Raw genomic sequence first — 23083 nt, forward strand, 5'->3', positions numbered from 1 at the left:
GACTGGACCTAATGGTCAGGGGTCCCTTTATTATTAGTCTGCTGTTGCTGTGGAGAGTCATGAATGGCTCCACAAGAGTTTATAAATGATGTTATGAAGCATTGTACAAAAAAATGATAACAGCATCATTTTATTTAAGTCCACTAAGAATCCAAACTGAATGCAGACTTTCCGCTGCCATTTCCGCCGCCCCCCTGCCCCCCAATGATCCTTAAAAATGTGACATATGGCTTTGAATTGTCCTCTGTTGGTAACAAAGCTTTACTAAACGTCCACAATCTGTTTTAAAAGCAACTTGCTGAAGACAAACAGAGACAAACTGCTTTTGCTGAATTTTTAATTTTGCACATGTTGCATATTATAATGTTAGGAGGGAAAGCCGGGGGGAGAGAAAGAAATCTCAGAGGCTGAAAATATATATTGCATGAATATATACACACAGAGCAAAGTACATTTCCAAATGTTGGTTCATTAAATAAAACTTACAAGAGCACTTAAAATTTCTTCATACACATCTGCTTTCTTTGGAACACATACAGAAAAGAGTTTCTACTAAATCTTACAAAGATCACAGCCTTGACCCTTCACCGTATTAGGAAAGTGGTGAAGAAAATGTATTCATGGAAAATGAATTAAAACCAAGAACTAAAAAGTACCGGTAGACAATCCAATACCTTGACTACCTGAGTAGGGGAGAGCTGAAGCCCTACATTAACATCATTTTGAAGTCTTATGTAAGATGTACTAAAGTCCCATTTGCACATTCTTAATCATGCAATCAGCTCTAAATGACATGTGTGCAGCAGACCACAGACCTTCAGCCCCAATTCATGGAGAGTAGTAGAGCCAAGCCGACAGAGTTGTAAGAAAGGAGGTGAAGCCGCTGAGCCCAGTCTCATTCCACCCCTCGTGCAATTCTTATCAAATGTGTAAAAGGTAAAGGTAAAGGTACCCCTGCCCGTACGGGCCAGTCGTGTCCGACTCGAGGGTTGTGCGCCCATCTCACTTAAGAGGCCGGGGGCCAGCGCTGTCCGGAGACACTTCCGGGTCACGTGGCCAGCGTGACAAAGCTGCTCTGGCGAGCCAGCACCAGCGCAGCACACGGAAACGCCGTTTACCTTCCCGCTGGTAAGCGGTCCCTATTTATCTACTTGCACTTAAGGGTGCTTTCAAACTGCTAGGTGGGCAGGAGCTGGGACCGAGCAACGGGAGCTCAGCCCGCAGCAGGGATTCGAACCGCCAACCATGCGATCGGCAAGCCCTAGGCGCTGAGGTTTTACCCACAGTGCCACCGGCGTCCCCTTATCAAATGCGTAGGCGCATGTAAATAGGGCTCAGAGGCCTCAGTTTTCCTCCAGTTCTCCAAAATAAAAACAGTTCTTCTCTAATACATTTCCAGTGATACAATGGATTATTTCCTATCCTCTTCCAAGTGATGCTTCATGGTCTTACTATAAATTAAAATTGCTATGGAAAATAACGAAAGCAATTACAGTGGTACCTTGGTTCTCAAACATCTTGGTACTCAAAGGCTTTGGTTCTCAAACATAGAAAACCTGGAAGTGTTCTGGTTTTCAAATGTTTTTCAGAAGCTGAACGTCTGATGTGGTTGTCGCCTATTGTTTCTGGGGCACCTGCACCAATTAGAAGCTGCGCGCCTTGGTTTTCGAACATTTCAAAAGTCAAGCAGACTTCCAGAACGGATTAAGTTTAGTGCTTTTGTTTTTGCTATTTATTTTGCATTTTTGTTTCTGAGGCTTTTTCAGTTAATTTGTTTTTGTGACTGTGTGGAATGCAGTTCAGCTACTGATTGATTGATTGATTGATTGATTGATTGATTGACTGTGGAAATAGATAAAAGCCCCCCATCCAAACAATGACCTTCATCAGTGCAGGTAAGGAAAAAAATAATTTTATTTTTTATAATCTACAATACTGTCTTATTTATTTTATAGTATAGTACATTGATTATTGCTTTCATTTTATGGATCAATGGTCTCGTTAGATAGTAAAATTCATGGTAGATTGCTGTTTTAGGAGCTGTTTTTATAAGTCTGGAATGGATTAATCCATTTTGCATTACTTTCTATGGGAAAGTGCACCATGGTTTTGGAACACTTTGGTTTTGAAACAGACTTCTGGAACGGATTAAGTTTGAGAACCAAGGTACCGCTGTACAATTCCAAATCCCTCTTCTGTAGCCAATCAAGAGTAGTAAATTTGGTGATCTGGCAAGTCAGTGGAGCTAACTAAGAAAACCACAAATGCACAAGCCTACTATTACCACATCCAAGTGGTGCAATTTGGTTCTTTCCGCTCTCGTAGCAGACAGTGGTAAAGCATGACAGGGCATGTACATCTGATTTTCAGAACTGCGATGATCATCTGATAACAGAGAAACTGTGGATAAGTTCATGTGTTTCTACTCATTAAGGATTTGGTTTCTAGTCTGATACAGCAAATGTTTGTACTACAAAACAGCAAACCTTAAATAACACAACCTTGGCAGAAGGGGGGGGGGAATGGCTTTCATACAATCAACATACAATATGAAATTCTTATTGGCAAGGACATGGACGGAATTCAACGTTATCATCACGCATGGCTTCCCATCATAAAAGGAAGACTAAGATAAAAAGGAGCTTCATAGACATACATCATTCCCTTCCATTTGCTAGTGAAAGTAAGGAGGGTTGTTAGGTCAAACAAAGCTACAACGTTTAGCTGACTAATCAGTTTGATTAAGAAGGTGCCCCTGAGCAATTAGGGTGGTAGACTTTTTAATAAACATATTTCTCCTGCCATTCACCCTGAGGAGCTCACACCCAGCATTCAAAGGGAGCAGCAGGGAGTAAAAAGTATGTTAAGAATTGAACCAGCCAGAAAGGGAAACAGAAGGCAAGTCGGCATTCATTTTCTTCCTATCACACACAAACATTATCTTCCAAAAAGGGATGAAAATCCACATCACCCCCAATCTTAATGAATATGAGCAACAGTTTAAAATCCTGGTTGCAGAATAGCTAAATAACGCTTGTTATTGTTCCTTCTCCTCCACCCAGACCCCCAAATAAGACCTTTTTTCCCTTCAGTACTAATGTATGCAGATTTGGGTCAACTGAAAATAATACAACCAAGGGGGTTTTTTGGTTTTTAATTGGGTGACAGCCCTGGCCTGTGTTAAAGAAGCCTTCACTAACCTGGTGTCCTTCAGGGGGTTTGGACAACTCCCACCAGTCCCAGCCAGCATACAATGTTGTACAGTATTAGGACACAGTTGCATTGCAAAGCTAAACAGGCTCAGCTGGCAGTTTAGGACACTCCAGCCCCTATTATTGACTCTAATGAGGCTATTTTACTAGCCACTTTGGACTACAATTTTCACTTTGGACTACAATTTTCAGATATGAAAAGGAAACACACATCATTGCTGTCCATTTTGTAGCACCTAATTCAGGTGTCCTGGCTGCTTCTCCAAGTTGTCTAGAAACTCTTAGGTAAGAGGTTTTTGTTGTTTTTTATATATGAAAAGACAAAATTTCCAGGCTTGATTTCCAATAGCTTTTCATGAGAACTATGCTTCCTTAAATTAAATCTGTTTACCTTTTCTGCTTCAGTATCTATCTGCCCCTCCTCCTTTCTATTTCTCTGCTTAAGGTCATACAGCTGTAGCCATATGAAGTTAGCTGAACTTAGGCTCCACAAAAATCAACGGAACAGAAGTCATTAACTTTTTTTAATGGGACCCAAGTTTAACTTACTTAGTTACAGCCTCCTGAAAGCTTGTTTCTTTTAAAAATGGCAAGAGAAAAATAAACTTGACTAGATGTCTTTCCATTGTACTTTGAACCAGATATTGCTGATTAAAGAGTACTACATAAGATAGAGGGATCCTTTAGCAGCGTTCTAAGCTTTCAAAACTAGATGGGCCAACAACTTCAGATTGTTGTGGAGTGAATTTGCTTAGCTGAAATACTATGTACTATAGCAGCCGTTCCCAACCTTCTGTCTCCAGATGTTACTGGACTACAAATCTCATTATCCCTGACCACTGGATTTGCTGACTGGGAGTTGGAGTCCAACAACCCAAGCTGGGAAAGGCTATACTATAGTACATGCTCAAATGCATATTTGTTTTGTGTGTGAATGTAATGTGCACACACAGTATATACCATGAAACATACACACCTTTCCTTGAAGAATCATATTTATTTACATTTGTACTCTACCTCTAAAGTACTCAATACAGAACAACATGAGGCCACAATCAGATAGTCAGCCCAAAGCTAAAGATTGTGGTGTATATAAGCATAATATTTCAAGAAAGAGTTACTATATGTTTGTTATGCAACACCATTTTTCACCACAATTCCTCTTATGCTGCCTTGTAATCCAGCACTAGATAAAGTGGTTATCCCACTATTTCGACCTCATCCATTGTTTTCCAGATTATGCAGCTTCTTCAGTCACAATCTAGCTATGGGCTTGTCTTATAGAAGACTAGAATTCATTATTGGGGGAAGTAGGCCTGTTCATCATAAAGTCTGCAGCCATTAGCTAAGTTTTTATATAGGACTTGCTCAAGGTCGCTATACTGTTTTTACAACTCCTCACTAACTCAGTGAAATAATGTAATTGGGCAGTATTTGCCCAGTGTAGTGTAATACACCTGAACAAATTGCTGGTGCTGTGTATGTTTGTGCGGGTGTTTAAGTGTACAAGTAACCCTCTAAATTATAGTTTGCATCAATGATGGCCAACCTTTTTGGCAAGTGCACCACAAGTTGCCAGAAGTGAAGCCAAAGGATGCACAGCACTCTAGTGCCACTGCAATACAATGCTCGGGGCAGAGTGGGGGGTATTGTTATTATACCAGGCCAACTGGATCTTGTTGCATACCACAAATGTCCCCTACACTTGCCACTTCTCGCACCAGTGCAACATATGTTTTGCAAAATGCCTGACAATAATTCACACCCACTCCTAATCAGTGGCTCAGGTAGAGCGATTTACTTGGCATATGGTGCCAGTGCTATGTACCTGCAACAGCTGCTTCAGATCATTCTTTCTGATGCTGTACCAAGGTTGATACAACTCGTCGTTGGTCCAGTTTTGATTAGGCGTTTAGCAAATGTATATTAACAATATCCCATTTCAGTTGTACTTCATTTCCACTACCTTCCCCTTTTCAGGTATATGATTTTTTTACAGGATATCTTTTTAGTAACACTGAAATCTGCCCCTGGAAAGTGAGAACTCAATAATATCCAAAGATCTCTTACAAGGGGGTTGCATTGTTCACCTGTGTTCCCTCACTTAACTGCAGGACTGCTCCATGAGCTGCAAAATTAAAGTTGCTCAAAAATGGGCACATATCCAGACTCTGGAAAATACTGTAGAACCAAGCAGAGGTGGGTCGTTTTGAAGAACCTTTGAAACTATGTTTAGAACCCCTGCCTCTTTTCCTTAAAAAAAGAAAATAGCCAGAGCTGAACTGAAAACACCACAACAGACACCTATCCCACTGCGGAACGGCAACTTGCAAACAACACTGTGTCCCATGAAACTGTAGGCACTTTTTGCAGAAGTTGGCAAAGAGAAGGAGAATTGGTTGGGAAAGCATTGGCACCAGAGGTCAGCCTTCATGTCTTCTCCATCACATACAAGATGCAGGTCTTCACAGCCAATAGGGTGAAAAGCTTTAGGTTGTTGGCGGGTCATGTTTCTTTTTCTTGCCACGGCACGATTTGCAGACACAACAGATGATGCACGGTGAGGCTAGGAGCAGCAAGGGAGATGTTACCAGGGCTATGATGCCCAGGCCCACAAGGATCCCAACAACCTGAAAAAAGCAGGAGGAGAAATGTGATAAGGAACAGGAAAGCTGTGTGTGAGTAGATGGAAAACATATCAAATCCTGATATAGACTCTTTTTTATTTTTATAATAATTTTTATTAATTTTCCAACACAAATAAACAATCATATCAGAATTTCCACAAATTTAACTCTATTTGGACTTCCTTCAGCTTCTCTGACAATCATCCTGATATAGACTCAAGCTTGGGTCACCCGCATTACCTGCGTTCTGTTCCACATAACTGAGGCACGGGAATGACCCAGTTTGTTTCGGCAAGGGCCTTTGTCATAATGCCTTAGGAAGATATCGTTCTGAAAGCGGAAAGAAAAGTGTGTGTTTAGTAGTTGGCATGAATACATTGGGCCTGCCTTGAAATAGGTGCCCAGGTGACAATGCAGCAGCGCAAAGTCTGGTGGGTATTTCTAGCCTGCCAAGACTTTTCTTCCAGCAGTAGACTGCTGCAAATGGGAATTTCTCAAGCGCGATTGCCACAGAAAATTTGACACCTCTTGCTCTTCTATAAAATGTATGCTTTACAGAAAGGGGAACATGTGAGCGGACATGGAAAAACACACCCACAAATGTGGAAAGTCAGTTAGTGAAACTGAACACAAAGGAGTCATCAGCATTTGCAAACCCACTTAATGTGATCAAATGTTGCAGTACAAGAGAGTTGCATCTATAACTTTAAGGCATGCCAAAAAAGAGGGAGGGGAAAACCAGATTTGGGATCACGAAAAATGAAATTTATGTGAAGGCCAGTAACATTACTCTCCAGAGAGAGAGAGAGAAATGAAGTTATTGGTGAATGATTGCAAAATCAGGTATTTTCAGGCTGAGGTGTTTGGGAAGAGAATTGCAACATTTGAACCCAACTTTTATAGTGGAGGGGGGCAGTAGCCAAACAGGAACAATCAGAGACAGATTAAGTGATGAATGGGGACTCCTCACTAAATCAGCAACTTTTTCAATTGACAGTTTCTTCCAAAACATATCATGCAGTGTCTATTTATTGCTACTATAGGCAAGGCAAACGTATTAGCACAGTACCCCTTTGATGCCATTAAGGGACACTCCCTGTTGAGTGCACACGTTCTGTTTAAGCGACAGCTACTATGTGACAGAGGACAGCCTGCGGCTCAATAAGATAATGGGCAATGACAGTTCATTACCCAATAACTTAAACAGGTAGAATTTCTGGTGGTAGCTGCAATTACCACAGTAGCATAACAAGTGAATCTAACCTCAGTTAGAGAGAGATTTACTCAAGTAAAGATGGAGGACAGGGTAAAACCAAATTGCTGGGGGAGCAAGAGAAGGCTATGGCCTTTGAGCCCCATCTCTAGAATTCGCTTTGACATCTAAGTGGGCAACCTGAGAATCAGGACTGGGTGGATCTTTGATCTGATATAGCAATGCTCTTCTAAAATTTTTAGTTGCCAATAAGGTGTTTCCCTCCCCTAGTTACAAGCCATTTTAAAGGAACTAGAGGGCAAAAACCTGGACAAGCCCACCCCAAAGCCCTTGGCACAGGTCACTTACATCCAGATTTTGCAGACAGTACCAGCAGAATGTGTGCTTGCAGTTCTTACACATCATTTGAGCACAGCCTTCATTCCTCTCAATATGGATCCGGCAAACCGGGCACTGCTTAATTGGAGCTTCCGTGGTGGTTTTGATAAGTACTCTAGAAAAGTAGAGGGGGGAAACCCTGTGAAAGATGGTAGTTCAACAAATGACAGTAATCTGGAGAGACCTGTCAGAAGTAAGCATGGACCAATGGTACCAAATAGTATGGGAAACAGCCTTACTAGAAAAATTAACCAATAAACTGAAACTGACATGGGGACAAATATGGCTCTCCTTTATCACACACACAGCCCAACAAGACAACGACAAAAATCCACCAACAGCATATAAATCAATATGGCTAACCTGATCCAAAACACCCACCCACCCCACTCACACATGAAAACAAAGATCACCCTAGGCCAACCCCAACCTCTCTCACCACCAAAGGAACATAAGTGAACAGCAGAGAACCTGCACAAGCAACGCTGACACCAAACCCTACATATAGTAAAATAGAAACATCGCCACCCGACCCGACCCATCTTTCCCCCCCTCCCCCTCTTTCCCCCTTTTCTTCCTAATGTCTCAACAAATGAAACTGATTTGTAAAAATGTTACGGGGGGGGGGGCAGAATACGAGAGAGAGAGACATTGCACACACTTTTGTAAATCAAGAAAATCTTTAATAATAATAATTAAAAAAAAACAAAGGATAGTAATAGTTCCATGATTATTTCACTGTCGTTCAGGTTGTGGTGTCTGGGCAAGTAGTACATAGAGCATGCTTAATCCATGTAGCTACACATACATGTGCAATATCACCATGGCATCAGACATCAGTACACTTTGGGGACAGCTAGCACTGTAACTAAGACACTGCACCTGGGTCAGAGCCACACAAAACATTTAAAGCACTCTTATCAATTTAAGAGTCATGGATTCCCCCAAAGAATCTTGGGAACTGTAGTTTGTTAAGGGTGCTAGGAACAGTAGCTCTGTGAAGGGTAAACTACAGTTCCCAGGGTTCTTTGGCAGAAACCATGACTGTTTAAAGTGGTGCAAGAGTGCTTTCAAAGCACTGTGCAGGTATGTTCTGGCAATCTATTGAAAATGCTTCCCTACCCCTGACAACTGGCAATGAATTAATTCTACATCTACCAATTTCAACTAAAGGAAAGCTGAAATTATTGCAATTGCGATATGGAAGATTTGCAGCACCTCAGCAAATCCTTCTCTTACCCTTGCTCGCTTGGTGCCACAATAAGATGGTTTTCCAGGCATAGCTTCTCCACATGCCAAGGCTCTTTGCATGATGAACAGAACGTCAAATAGCAAGCCTGACATTTTACAGGCATGGGTAGTCCAGATTCACTTGGTTCAATTTGGCACACGGACTGACAGTCAGCAGAAGGACACCAGGTTCTCAGGGGATCCAAATGCACTTCTAAAAAATGTTTATTAGAAATCCAAAAACACAACATTTTTAATTATGTACTTCGTTTGCCATTTGTTGATTCATATTCAGCCTCCATCGTCACTGGCTTCAGAAACCAATTCACTGTACTTTGGTCAATTGATTCTGACAAACCTCTTTAAAAACCACAAAATGTCAATTTCTGAAGGCTTTGGTGGGGGCATATAAAACCTTTCAGCATCACAGCCAACTTTAAAAATGAAAATATTCTTAAAGTTTTTTTTAAAAGCGGGGGGGTTGAGAGCATAGGGAGACACAAAAAATATTTTAGTATCATAGCAGCAGGCCTATAGGAGCAGCAAGGTTTTTTAAAATATATATATATCAAATGGGTATATGTGTTTTTATATAGAAAAAACATGAGGGGGCACCATCATAGTGGATCCACTTTTCTTAACATAGGCAAATTGGAGGAGGGGAGTTCTTGGCCAGTCACAAAAAAAAACTTGAGGGGAGCTAAGATGCAGCCAATGGGCTGTGAGCCACATCTGTGATAAAAGTATGAGGGCATCATAATTGATAACATTCACCAGGTATTTTATTGCTTTCTTTTTCAATGCAGAAGCATTGGCTGTGTTCATATTCCTGCACTTCCTTTTTTAAAAAAGGCATTTTTTTAGTCTAATAAGTCCTTCAACCTATATTCAAACTGTTTTGTGAGTTTAATTATACATGTATATCTGGTATTAACCCCCCCCCCCCAAATCAATGTAAAAGCCACACCTCTTTCAAATTTCAATCGCTGGTATAACTGAAATTGATCAGCAGGTACCAACCTGGAGATCTGAAAGAAAGAAGAAGACAAGATGTTAAGATGAAAGATGGGGGATTAACTAATCCGAAAAATGAGTCAAACTAGAATGTCTGATGACATTTGCTTCCATTATTTCTCCCGTGGTCCGTAAGTTCAGAGAGGGGGAAAGAGAGAAAGCAATCACAACAAGGCTTCAATTTTGAATTCAAGATCATTTGGCAATTTAAGAGGGACACAAATGTTAAAAAGTAAACTGCCAAAACCAAAGCTGGTTAGTATTTACAAGAACTCAACTGCAAACAATATTCTATTCTGCTAAAACAAATAGGAGTAAGCTTAGAAATTTTGGGTACAATTCATCATACAACTGCCAGCATAGTTTGAAACGAATAATTAGTGGTGTTAACTTGTTGGAGCTGCTTTGGGCTAGGCTGATCAGGCATCCACACTAAGTTTGGCATCAGTGGCAATGCAATGAAATGCTCAAAAATCACACACAAAAAGCCCACCTTCCAATGAATTGTTTGTTTTTCTGAATTGTTGTCATATCATCACTGAATCCACTTTTCAACCCATTGTGATAAAACCTTTATTCAAATACCCAGATTTGACACAGAGTAAATTAGAATTAAGTTTCTCAAAATAAAAAGCACTTTCTTTGAATTTTACTGCCAAGTTTACAGTCTCTTGCCACTACTATATAGATTCACACCACTCAGTACATCCAGGACAATCTCAGGTTTGCTGTGTTCCTCATTCAATTGCACAAACTTTGAATTCACAAGCAACTTTGATAATATTGGACCAATAGCAATAAAAATAGACTACAGGGAGAACAGGAAACAAAACAAAACAAAAATAAATAATATGAAGACAGTATGACTCACTAGATCATGGGATAATAAACTGAACATGAACCAACGATATGATTCTGTAGCAGAAAAAGTTGATGTTTATATTACTTAATAAGTTTGTGTTGGTATTTTAAAATTATTTGGAAAGTACTTGTACCATTGTATTTAATTCCAGATAGCCAGTCCAGCTCATATTTCAAATGCTGAAAGATGTTTCAGAAGACAACTCACAAAAAGATGGCAATAAGAAATTCAGGAAAGGTTTACAACGTTGATTTTTTTAAATAAAGAAAAATTGCGAGAACAGATTAGGCTACAGAGAAATTCGCACTTTTCAAATATTTAAAGAGGATGTAAAAAAAAAAGGAAGGAAACATATGCCAGGCATTCTTTATAAATAGCCATGTTCTACATATTGACCTAAAAGAGCACCTTCCCCAATATAAACTATCTCAGACCCTACAAATGGCATGTGAGACCATGCTGGTGGTGCCACCTTCAAGGACTAGCTGGTTGGTGTTGTCTCATGCCAGGGCCTGTTTAGTGGTGGCTCACCATTTGTGGAATGCCCTCCCTGGTGAAATGTGCCTTTCTCCATCATTAATGAAAACATACCCAGGCATCTGATAAATGGACATTGTTCCTGGCAACCCTGAGATCCTTGAACTGAGAGCATGTTTTTATAATGTGTTTAACTGCAACTGTTTTTAGAACACTTCTCTTTTTTTAAAAAAGAGATGTGTTTGCCACCCCAGGCTCCTTCAAGAGGAAGCGAAGGATATAAATTCAGTAAATAGTTGCGGAGCGTCTGTAGGATCTCACCCATATCTAAGGTACTAGGTTTATGGCTGAACAGCCATAGAAGAACAGCATGCACAAAGGAGACCTATTTTTTCTCCTCTTGTCCTAAGATGAAGCCGAATGATTCTTTCTAGGAAATTGATTAGCTCATAACTGCTAGATACACTGAATTAAGCAGAGAATCTTGGCACATCATAAATCACTGCAATGGAGGGTTACAGATTGATGTAAGGCAATAGCAGGATAAACAACTCTGATCCAGTCCTGTTTGCTGCTCATAACCCTGTGCGCCAGAAACACAACCACCCAGTTCCCCATGTCAATGATGCCGCCGCCAGGTCTTGGAGATGGAAATAAACCAAGAGCAGTCACCAAAAACTACTAGATCGTCGGATCCAGTCATGTTGTCTTCAAACACTTGACTCAGTTTACCAGCCATCAGTCAAGATGGTGGTGGAACAGTCACTCTTTCTCAGGTCATTCTATCTTTCATTAATTTGTCAGATACAACATGATAGCTGTCATAAACGAACTGGGGGAGGAGAAGCAATGAAAGGTGTGGGTGGCTTTCTGCTAGTTCAATTACTAGTGCATATCATTGCAGCTGAAAAATAGAGCATATGAAAAGCCAAACTATTAAAATAAACTTAACTCAAAAATGCAAAAGGAGTCACAAGAAATCCCTTATGTAGTCAGCAGTAGGGATGGATGAATCTGTCAATTTCAGTTTTTCCTTTTTTCTAGTCTTTTTCCATGAAAATTCACCAGCATTTTAGTGCTGATCACTTCTAACATAAACATTTGTATGCCATTTTGCCTAATATATACAGTTTTGCAAAGCAACTTTCTGCAATATAATGCATTTTTTGTTATTTTGCTAATCTATGGATTTTTATGCACTCTGCCCCAGTACATGCATTTTGGCATGCACTGCTTGGCTGGAAAACCGCATTACAAAATTTGGTGCAGTGCAAATGCACTGGCGGTAGCCCTGAATTGGCTCTGCTGGTGCGTTTGCACTGCGCTGAGTTCTCAGACACCTTGCCCCTCTCCCTCTTGATAAGCAACAGTGACCCATGTGAAGGGAAGCCAGCACAGCAGCTCTGCTGCAGAGGAACACAAGCCAAGAGGAACATTATCAACAGATACAGAAGCTGGCAGTTCCACACCTGGGACACAGCCACAAAGAAAGCCCTCTCACATGTTACTCGTAATGCAGCTCAGAAAGTCTTCCTGCTCCATTAACCTATTCAGCTACTAACAAAGATAAGTTAGCTTATCAATACCTGCTTTCTGAGTGTACTCAAATAGAGTACATTGTATGACAAACAGAACTGTCTTACAAAAGCTAGTAAATGTTAGCTAGTAAATGTTCTGGGACAAAAATAGTACCATGCATTTTTTATCGCAGCAAGTTTAAAACAATAATTTCTCAAGTCTTTTTAGCTTGTCGTGTATATATATGGTGTACGGATAATTCACCTAGTCTACGCTGTAGATATTTAAGTGCCAGTAATGTTGCATACCACATAATGGAAGATGGTTTCAGGGAAGACATTTCTATAAATCAAGAGCACAGATTTAATTTATATTCCCTCCAATATCCCCACTACTTTTGGCTTCCATTGCATGTCACATTATTACCGCCCCTATTCTAACAAAAGCCTGTGCATTATATCCATCATAAAATATTCATTTGTTCCATTAAAGAACTCCCTTGCCACTTAGAACAAGTCTTTATGGGTTTTTATTAAAAACAGCAATGTATGCGGAGAGAAATGAAATGATTATATATTCAAAAGTAAACATATTTGGCCAATGTTCAAAAAAACAAAACAAACAAATCCCGAACATTTAATGGAATTTAGGAGGACTACCAAGCGAGAGACTGTTGTATTGACAAGAAAGCATGTACCACAACTTTATAGTTTCAAATTTAATTTGTGAAATGCAGCAGTCTGAAACACAAACACTTATAGACTACCTCCTCCTACGTGTCCCATTACAATTTATTTTAAAAGATTCCATTTGTGGCTCTTTGATGCCATCTACGAATCACTATACAACTCACTCCAATGGCAAATTGTGGCCGAGGCTGAACATCTTTTTGAAACATGCTGAATGAGGCCACCTTCTTGGACTGACTTTTAGGACTCAGTGTTAAGTCAGGATAGAAAGATGGGGGGAAATAAACAGATTTAATTACATTTTTACTCTGCTAAGAGACAGTGGCTTGTTTGCGCCCACATTGTCTTTTTGGTTTTTTTACAGGATGGGAACTTGCTTCCATTACTGACATGCAGTTATGTTTGTTTATATATATACACCAAACTAAGCAAATCCTCAGTGCACAGGGTGATCCTTTGAGCGCGTGCGCGCACACACACATGAATATGAGATCCTTTTTACAAACAGCAGATAAATTATTTTGATTCTTCAAGTATCTCTTCCATACATGCACAGTGTACAGAACATTTTCTACATCTCGTCATTCTCCTCCTGAAGTTGCCTAGACAACCTTGTTTGCCATGAATAGGGTTAGCTTCATTTCAATTACAGATTCTTCCCAGGCAAGGAATCAATATGCCTCATAACGGTATATCTTCAGACAGAGCAAATGTCAGGAAATCATCTTGGCAAACAACAGCAAAGAGTTTTTTTGTCAGATTCTCAGCCTCACATCAAGCCTCCGTCATACAGTGTCACGATCTTCTTAGATTAGAACTGGCTACAACATCAGAATCAGAGTAAGCTACAAGTTTCTCACCCCTGGTTTAAGGGGATAAGTAAGGGTGTGTTCACCAAAACTCACCATTAAGAGGCCTTAAGGAGTTGAGCACATTGGCCGTTGCCAATCAGGAACAGTAAATAGCCACACACCCAGGTTGCTGGTTATAGGTAGTTTGAATTCCCCCTTCCAGTCATTGCTTGCTTTGGGTTACTCTTCCTCTCTAGGTTACCCAAAATGTGGGTTGCGTTAACTTACCTGCTATCTGTAGGTGGGCTATTAGTAATATCACTATGTCCTTGTATGTAATAGAAGCTTTGGTCCTTTTAAGTGAGACTTGTTTGGGACTCCCATTCTTTATTGCCAATGTATTCTGGCACAGGTAGTGGGTGCTTACCACTGGTAACAGATCCATGATGGGAAAGCAGGTGATGAGCCCAGAAATTCCAATGATTTTCAGTACACTTATGAGTTTGTATTCACCATAGCCCAGCAAATAGTCCAACAACAGAAACAGCTTAAAAGGGCATACCTATCTCACTTTTAAGTTAATATCAGGACTCAGTCTGGAACAATATATGCCAAAAGTCATTGGCTAGCTCCTGGTAGGAGGTGAAAGCCTGACCCAGACTATTAAGGTCATGGTTCTGGGTTGTTGTTTTTTAATGTAGTCAAGGACAGATTAGCATGGCAATGTGATCAGAATTCTGTTGGCAAAGCAATAGGCAGCAGTAGGAAGGGCTGTGAAGCTGCCCTATATGTTAATCATGAGAGGCATCAGGTTGTTAAAACTTTAATGCAATTAAGATCACTTCTTGTCCTTGCTCCTATTCTGTTCAGGAGATATTATTCCTTACATGCTCAGTGAAAATCATAAATATATAATGAATAATCACCCTGAACAGAATTTAGTGCATTCCATCACTCATGGATCATTAAATACATTCTTCGTTGTTTATTCATTCAATTCTTTGCCCCTCAGAGTACAGAGGAAAACATTAATGGCCCATTAATGCATACCCTCATGTGCCCTCTTGCTTAGCTAATTGAAATGGATCTTTAGATTTCAGAAGCTTTATTAGCACTACTATCATATTCCAGTGTTGCATTGTGTTTTCCGTGCAAACTTTGAAGTCACACACTCAAGACAAAACATTAAAGTGAAAGCTTATGAATAATCCAGGCTCATGTTATCCGAGCAAAAGACCAAGTGGCCTTACCCACATGTATTTGCCAATTATGAAATCCAAGTTGAATACCTGACTCGCACCATTTTCAAATGTAGCCTTAAAAATCATATGAATCTTGCGGGAAATCGCAGGTCCCTCTCTTGTGTGGCATACATTCTGGTGAGTTAGGTACTTTCATAGATGTGGTGAAAAATGTGAGGTGACCACCACTGGAAAGAGTTCATGGTTGTACCTGTGGTAAAGTGGTCACATGATAGTTTCACCACAAACACTTGTTCAACAGACTCTGGCAGTGTTGCAGCTGTGCATGTTAGTTGTAGTTCACCTTACAAGTTGCTGTTGTGGCAAATGTTCCTTCTAGCATTAAGGAGGAAGCACTGGGATGCCGTGGTGGGAGGCACAGATGGAGAAAGGGGTGGACAGAGAGGAAGGGCAGGGCAGGTAAAGGAGCAGACTGCAAAATGCTTGAAGACGTTACATGAACAGGGATCATGGAGTCTAGTCTACAAAATCTTAGGCTAGAGTAAGTTCGGTAGTCAAGGTACGCCAATGCTCATGTTTTCACCTCTAATATCACCCGCTGTTTGTCCAGCCTTTCTTCAGAAATCTTGCCAGTATAAAATAAGTAGCTTGTGTCCCAACCAACACACACACACCGTTATATGTATACATAAGTACCATCACTTCTCCTGAAAACGATTACCTTCTAATTTCTATTCACACTTGCCCCCAGTTCACAATTTAAGCAGCAAGTGACATGTGTAAAACTCTCTACGATTTGTGTTTTACAACCTGGAATGCCATACATATTCCAACATTCATTTTCTAAAGGAGGGCTGGTGACATTCAGATTGGGGATGTTCTGCCTTTAAAGCAGACAATTTTGAGACCGCCTGGATGCCAAGTAAACATTTCCCCAGGAAAGGAAAAACAAGAAGAAAACCATCTGCTTGTTTCTAGTTTCTCCTGTCAAGTGGGCCTCCTGCCAAGTAGTCATTAGAGTAATTAAGGGGAGGAAACATTCTAATGTATTCATTATGTAAATGAACAAAGAATATTAGAAAGAAAAAGAAGTGACAAATGGAGATACCTCAGTTTCTTGCACAGTCCCATGGTTGAGGCACATCATATCTGGACAAGTGATGGGAGAGCCACACCCCTCACGAATAGCCAGCTGCATATACTGTTTCAGGCACTAAAAGAAGAAGAAAGGGGAGAAAACTTAAGTTACAAACTGTATCTTAACTAACGGTATACCTTCATTTCTTTAATTGGCTCTCTTTGAGCTTCAGTACTCCAAGAACTGCAATTGCGATTGCAAAGCAAAGATTATTATTTTTTTGAAAATAATATTTATTAAAGTTTTAAAGGTTACAAAAAGAAAAAAGAGAAAACACCAAGTTAGGCAAAAACTAGACAACACATCATAATAAGAAAGGGGAAAAAAAAGAATTTTTTTTTATAAAAAACAGAAAACAGAGAAATAGGAACAATTAAAAAAACACAACAAACCTTCCCATAACTTATCTTTCATTTGCTTGTTTCCTTGACCTCCTCACACCTCCTTTTTTTGTATTCTAGTTCGGTTAGCTATTTCAGCAAATCCTTTCCATCTTTCCCAGTTTTTATTATAATTTATCTTAATAGAGTGTAACTTTACCTTCCCTCCTTTCATCCATTAACAGTCTATTTTTACTTAGTCCTTTATAACATTTCTGCTAAAGCCACATAACTTCATTCCAGCCTCCTTCTAACATTCCTTAATTTTACAATGTTTCTGTAAATAAGCTTTAATGCAAAGCAAAGATTAAACAACTGACTACAAAAACCTTCATTGTGTCCCAGAAGCACACAGGCTCAGAGTCAGCAACCAGGCGCAACAAACGTACATGAGACCAGCGTGTGGGTCAAAACTGACTGCAACTTTATTGGTTACAGAAATATCAGAGTTTGGCATCGCATAGAGCAAGGATCTGTTGGACAGAAAGTCTTGCTGGCTGATACCAGGCCCAGCCTGCCCGCTGGACCTACTCCCAGGAAGCAGCTGCCAGACTCTTGATACCAGTGCCGTGCAGGCTGCTCAACATGAGCATGTAACAGCCTGCCCCAGTCCCCCAAGCTAGAACCTAAACATTCAGGTGCCACCCCAAGACCCCTTATGGGGATTGCCTCACTATCTATTGATCCTGCCCTATGCTCTCCCTGGCCACAAATGAACAAATGAAATCAAATCATGTACCCCTGATATGAGGAGGGGGGAAATCCTGACCGCCAAAGGCCAATTGTGATGTACAATCCTTCTCAGTCCTGTTAACCAGCGACCAATGGGAGTTCACAGCGGGAACCATTGGCCCACAAGAACCATTAAAGCTAAGGGAGTGGCAGGAGGGGAGAGACCACACTGGCAATGCACTGCCAACATTGCAGACTGTGTGGTCTTACAATAGGCCAGCTGTGGACCAGGGAAGAAGTGTTCCCTCTCAAGTGCTTGTCTGGTCCACACTCATCTCATCAGGACTCTGAATCAGGGGTGTAGCATGGGGGGTGCCAGGAGGGCCGTGTCCCCATGCACACAATTTTTGAGGGGGCATGAACTAGGTGCCCCCAAGCAGGCAGCTGCAGCATGGCCTGGCCCAGTACTCCTCTCCACCCGCCAAGGGCCATATCGGCTGGGCAGGTGGCTCGGCACCCCCCCCCCCCGTTTTGCTCCGGTGGGAGTGGCGTTGTTTCATCGACTTCTTCCTTCATACAAGCTCAGTTTGTGCTCAAACAAAGGGAGTGGAAATAGCAAATTAGAAGGTGGAGTCAAAATCGCACAATGTGAATTGACCCACCACACGGAAATGCCCACAACTATGGGCAGGAAGCAGCAGTTTTGTAAACTAAAATACAAACACAAATGTGGGCGTGTGTTCTAAGATCAAATTCAAATGGGGGAACAGTGGATCTGGAGCAAGATGCCTGCTCCCCTGTGGATGAGCCCCTGAAAAGGATGAACCCCTGAAAAGCCCCTTTCCTTGCTAGCTGTTTTCTGTCCAGAAATCAACCCCATTCTCCAAGATGTGTTTTCTTTGGTGGGATTCCAAGTTCACGTTTACACGAATTATTATGCATCTGGAATGCTACAAGCAGGAAGGGAAAGCAATTGGGCAGCTACTTAAGAGTGTGAGGAACGGCTGTCAAGGAAAGAGTTAAGACACATATTGTTGCCACTTCTGCTCAAAATTTCATTACAGCAAGCCTTGGGAATTCACGTGTGTTTAACTCTATAGTTTGCCAGTCAAGAAGTTTGTTCTGATCTCACGTTGCTAGGTAATGGCTCGACGAAGCACTTGCGCTCCTCTCACTGCAAGGCCACACCATTATTCAAGACCACTTGTGGATAATCTCTCCCCACATCCACAAGCAAAGGAAGCTGATCACAGTACAGCACATGGCTTTTCCCAAGGACGCCCAGCCCTCCTTATTCAACACGTTCCATTTCACCTTCTCTACTTCAATACTTTAAAAGGTTTCCAGCTGACTAATTGCAACCCTTATTATTTGGAAAGCAAATGACAAAATGAAAAATATGACCAATTTTAGATTTTAACCAGGAAAGGCAGAGGGAGTTTGAGTAAAACATAGGCCAAGAAAATCAATACATGCTAAAACATAGGCCATAGAAAATCAATACATGCTATAAACAAATATCCTAGGGTGTCTAGCGTTATATGTTACAAAAGCACATTATTGTAATCCAAAGCACATTATTTTAAATCAAAGTCAATCAAGCTGATATTTGCATATTTGACAGAAGGGATCTTCTGATAACCAGAACTTGAAACAAGAATTTTGATGCCACCTGCAAACTTCATCTTCCAGCTTAGCCAAAAACACTCCAGTGGTGTGAGATTCCAGGAGTACCAAACACATTTTAAACCAGCGTCTGTGTTTCCTCTGGGCCAATAAGACACCACAGAGACTGTGGTGTCTTTATGCTATATGGTTTATTTACACATGTATACAACTTTAAGCATACAATGGAGGGGTCCACAGCATTCTTGCCAAATAGATTCTGTCCCTCTCATACACATAGCATTGCTTCCAAGAACAGACATCAGCATCTCTCTCTCCGGCACACTGCTTACTAACCCCCAGATTCAGATCAGTATTCATTATGCTAAATATAATTCTGTAAAATGGTGGTTATAAATACATAGCGTATGCACAGGGAGTTGTGAGGTGACCAGGAGTCACTGGTCTGATTTGTAGGCAATTCTAAAGCATGTTTTAGCACTATATGGATGTCAGCAAGCATGTGCAATGGCTACTTCACTCCCACTTGCAGTCGGGAAAAGCCTTCTGTCAAATTTTTGTTTCAAAGCCTCTGGGCTTAGCATAGTGTGCAAACCAGGAATTTTGGCTTACAACAAGCTATGGTTAGTTGCTAAACAAGCAAACTTCAAACCCTGGGTTGTGAAATTTACTTGTTTAGCAACTAACCATTATTTGTAAAAAGGATTCCCAACTCATTTGTAAACAAGGCGAAGTGAAGATGTGATGCTAAGCAGAGACTATTTTAAACTGCAAGAGAACTCAGCAAAAGACCTCTCATGTACATGTGAGGAGGGGGACTGCACTTCACCAACAATTTGGTCAGGTTCACTGAACTATCACATTGTAAAGGCTAAAAAATGGATGCCCTCCCCTGCTAGACTGAGTATCAACTGACAGTGCAGAGGCCACACCCTCTATTTTTCAAATGATTTTTCATCACTAGGTCCTTCACTGGTAGACTGTACATGGAAAGACCACAAGGAGCTTTTCTTCCTTCTTATAGCCTAATAGACCCACTCCTACAGAGACGGCATGAAAGGCCAAGAAGAAGTTTCCTTTGTTTGTGAACACACACAAGTTAATCAAAGATAATCTAAGTTAATCTAGGTAAGTAACAATTAAATCAACTTCTGGAAACACACTAGGGCAAAATTCCATCTTTTTTTTTTAAAGTCTTGAAAATACACCTTTCCACTAGTATCCTCTTGTGCCAGCATATAATGGGTGTGCTCCTTATACTTGTTACTAATGCACATTTCCAAGTGAAAGTCATATTACAAATGAGAGGTTTTATTTTTAAAAACAAAGTCTAAGCTCAAGCTACCCAAATGTGGCAATTGACTACCTGTAACAATGTGAGGGGGGTGGGGGAGAGAATTTGGAATAAGCCTTATTTCAAATCACTGAAACATTATGACAGTGTGTTTGTGCCATTACGGCTTTGAGCTGCACATGTTTTCCCTACACAGGGAAACATTATGCATCCATGCACACTTGTAATCTGTAACAAAGTAATGCAAGCATATATTGCTCTATGATTATACATGAGCGTACAGTGTATAGTTATTGGTGTGGACCAAGATTTTTTATTTGAAAAGCCACCATGTAACAACAGGTGGAAACATAGCAAGTTCCTTGCAGATAGTTATTTTTCCTCAGACTAGTTTCTCTCTCCCCCTCACCCTTGTTGCTATCTTCAGGACAAAAGGGTGGTTTCTAAGGAAACAACTTATCAGCCAAGTCCTCAAGGCTAACCTGAAAGCTCTTTGAACAAACAATAGTCGGAACATGGAGCATAGCTCTTGCTTGTTCCTGCATCAACATGTCAGGAAGGAGATGTCTGCCCAAGACAATAGCACATTCTTCGTTAAGGAGACCTTTCCCCGCAAAAATCAGGTTATTCATCTCCAAAAGGTACAGGGTCCATCCTAGACCACACACTTAATCCAGGACCCAGGTGGCATGTTTTTCAGGAAATACTAGTGCCTAGCCGTTTCTTGGTTTCACCTTCACTAGTAAGGAAAAGGGCAACTTCTTCACATTCTGTAAGCTCCCTGTAGCATGCAAGCCACTTCTGCAGTCTCTGGGAAATCAAAACTTTATAGGTTTTTATTGCTCGTAGAAAATTCAGCGATAAACACTCCAGGTTCTCAATTTACAAACCAGGTCAAAAGAAACTCAAAGCTCACTATGACTTACAGCTCTTACTATCTCGATGCCTCTCCAAAATTTGTCAAGGGCTGACATAAAGTATCCATAGGAAGTTTGAAATGAAAGAAAATGTTTTCTGAACAGCTGAAAGTGGTTGAAGACAAAGCAAGGTTTCCCAAGGTATACATTAATTCATTTCTCTCTCTCTCTCTCTCTCTCTCTCTCTCTCTCTCTCACACACACACACACACACACACACACACACACACAGGCTTCTGGTAAAACCTGCTTTTGAAAAGGGAGGGCCTGACCTGAGAGTACACAGTACAGCCAAAACCCCTCTTACAAACTATCTTTCAGATCTCTGAAAAACCATTATACAGAACATTGTTACTTATTGGCTAAGTTTTGGTTTAAACATTGTTTTGGAAAGTGTGGAAGAAGTTGATTTGCCCTGATAGAGACTTTGTCAGGCAAGGCCTCCTTCCACCTGCCTTGCTCTATCCTCTAGTCTCTGCTTCTCAATGTGTATTGCATTATTTTATGTACTGTGGCTTGCCGTTGTTTTATTTACAGTTTAGATATTATTTCTTGTAACTGTTGAGTGGATTTCTGTTCAACTTTTATATGTCAACATTATTATTTTATACTATTCTAATGGTTGCTGAATGTTACTTTTTTGATGTAGATTGCCTATTTTAAAGTTATGTTTTATTTTCACATTTTTATATTGCATTAAATTGTTATAAGATGTACATCTTTTGTTTCTTCAGCTTGTAAACCACCTTGAGTATTGTAAGATAGAAAGGCGGTATACAAATTAAAAATGATGATGATGAAATGCAAGCTGAATTGAATTGCTCCTCCATCTCTAGCTACAAACCTAAACACGTTTTCTAGACTGTTAGCCCTAGTGAGAATTATCAGTACAGTACATTTAAAGACTGAAGCTGGGGCTGCTTCCCTTTGGAAGGAAAGGTGAGTGGAGACTTAAAGGATTTCTGCAAGTCCTGCTAGTGGAAGGCTGTGCAAGGACTTCTATTGGACATCAGGGCTTCCCCCTCTCTCCCTCTGGCCCATACCCCTCCAAAGTGGCTGGTGGGGGTGTCAGTACAACACAGGGAAGAAAAGGGGCAACATGTTAGCTGGCAAACTGAAACGCTTGCGCTGAGGAAAAGACTGCCATAGTGCTATATCGAATTCCTCCCAACACCATCATTTCTTTGACTCACTGTACCAACCTGCTTCTGTTCCATTTGTTCCTTGCATGCACACATATACAGGTATCTATTAAATCATCTTTTGCTGCAGGGATGGAAAGCTATGCTGGCTTCCCCATAAGGAACATTGCAGAGTGGTCTCTGTGTCAAGCACTGAGACAGAAGTATCAGTTATTTAGTCCCTAAATAGAAAGGCTGTTATGGCCAGACCTGGCTATCCAGGTTGACCAGTTTTCATCACAGCCCCTGTAGTCAACCCCACCAGGCAGCGGGGGGGAACAGTACATAGCTGAAGACCCAGTTTATGAGCATCAGGATGACCACAATTCCTGGTCAAATAAACTCAATGCCAGGGAATAAACTCCACTGAACCCAGTGGGCCTTGCTTCTGACTGCATGGGTTCCCACTTCTCTGGGTGAGAACCAGGATCGGACTCTGCACTACCACAAGTGAGATTGGATGTGGTCTCTGAGTGGTTGAAGACTGAACGGTAGGTCCAGACTGTAGGAAATAAGAGCATTATTTGGAACAAGGTGATATTTTATTTCTATTTTATTGTTCTGTTTAGTTATCCCTGTTAAGCTACCTTATTTGTATTATGTTATATAATGTTGCATGGAGCGGTTTTTAAAAAAATTACTTACTGATATTACGATTCTTT

General features: G+C 40.7%; 1 protein-coding gene across 5 annotated transcripts in view; it reads right to left on the minus strand.

Annotated features, from left to right (window-relative positions):
- Window positions 1-320: 320 nt before the first annotated feature.
- The window catches only part of RNF144B (ring finger protein 144B), a 72018-nt gene continuing 49255 nt past the window's right edge, over window positions 321-23083 (minus strand). For all 5 annotated transcript variants that reach the window (XM_081873461.1, XM_081873459.1, XM_081873463.1 and 2 more), the window contains 6 exons: window positions 16322-16426; window positions 9628-9688; window positions 8670-8874; window positions 7401-7545; window positions 6080-6169; window positions 321-5842 (listed from right to left, as the gene is read on the minus strand). In XM_081873461.1, the coding sequence (XP_081729587.1) occupies window positions 5702-5842; window positions 6080-6169; window positions 7401-7545; window positions 8670-8874; window positions 9628-9688; window positions 16322-16426 (747 nt within the window). In that variant the 3' untranslated portion in view covers window positions 321-5701. The remainder of the gene's footprint in view (window positions 5843-6079; window positions 6170-7400; window positions 7546-8669; window positions 8875-9627; window positions 9689-16321; window positions 16427-23083) is intronic.

This window comes from Podarcis erhardii, assembly GCF_964252035.2.
Source record: "Podarcis erhardii genome assembly, chromosome: 8".
NCBI lineage: Eukaryota > Metazoa > Chordata > Lepidosauria > Squamata > Lacertidae > Podarcis > Podarcis erhardii.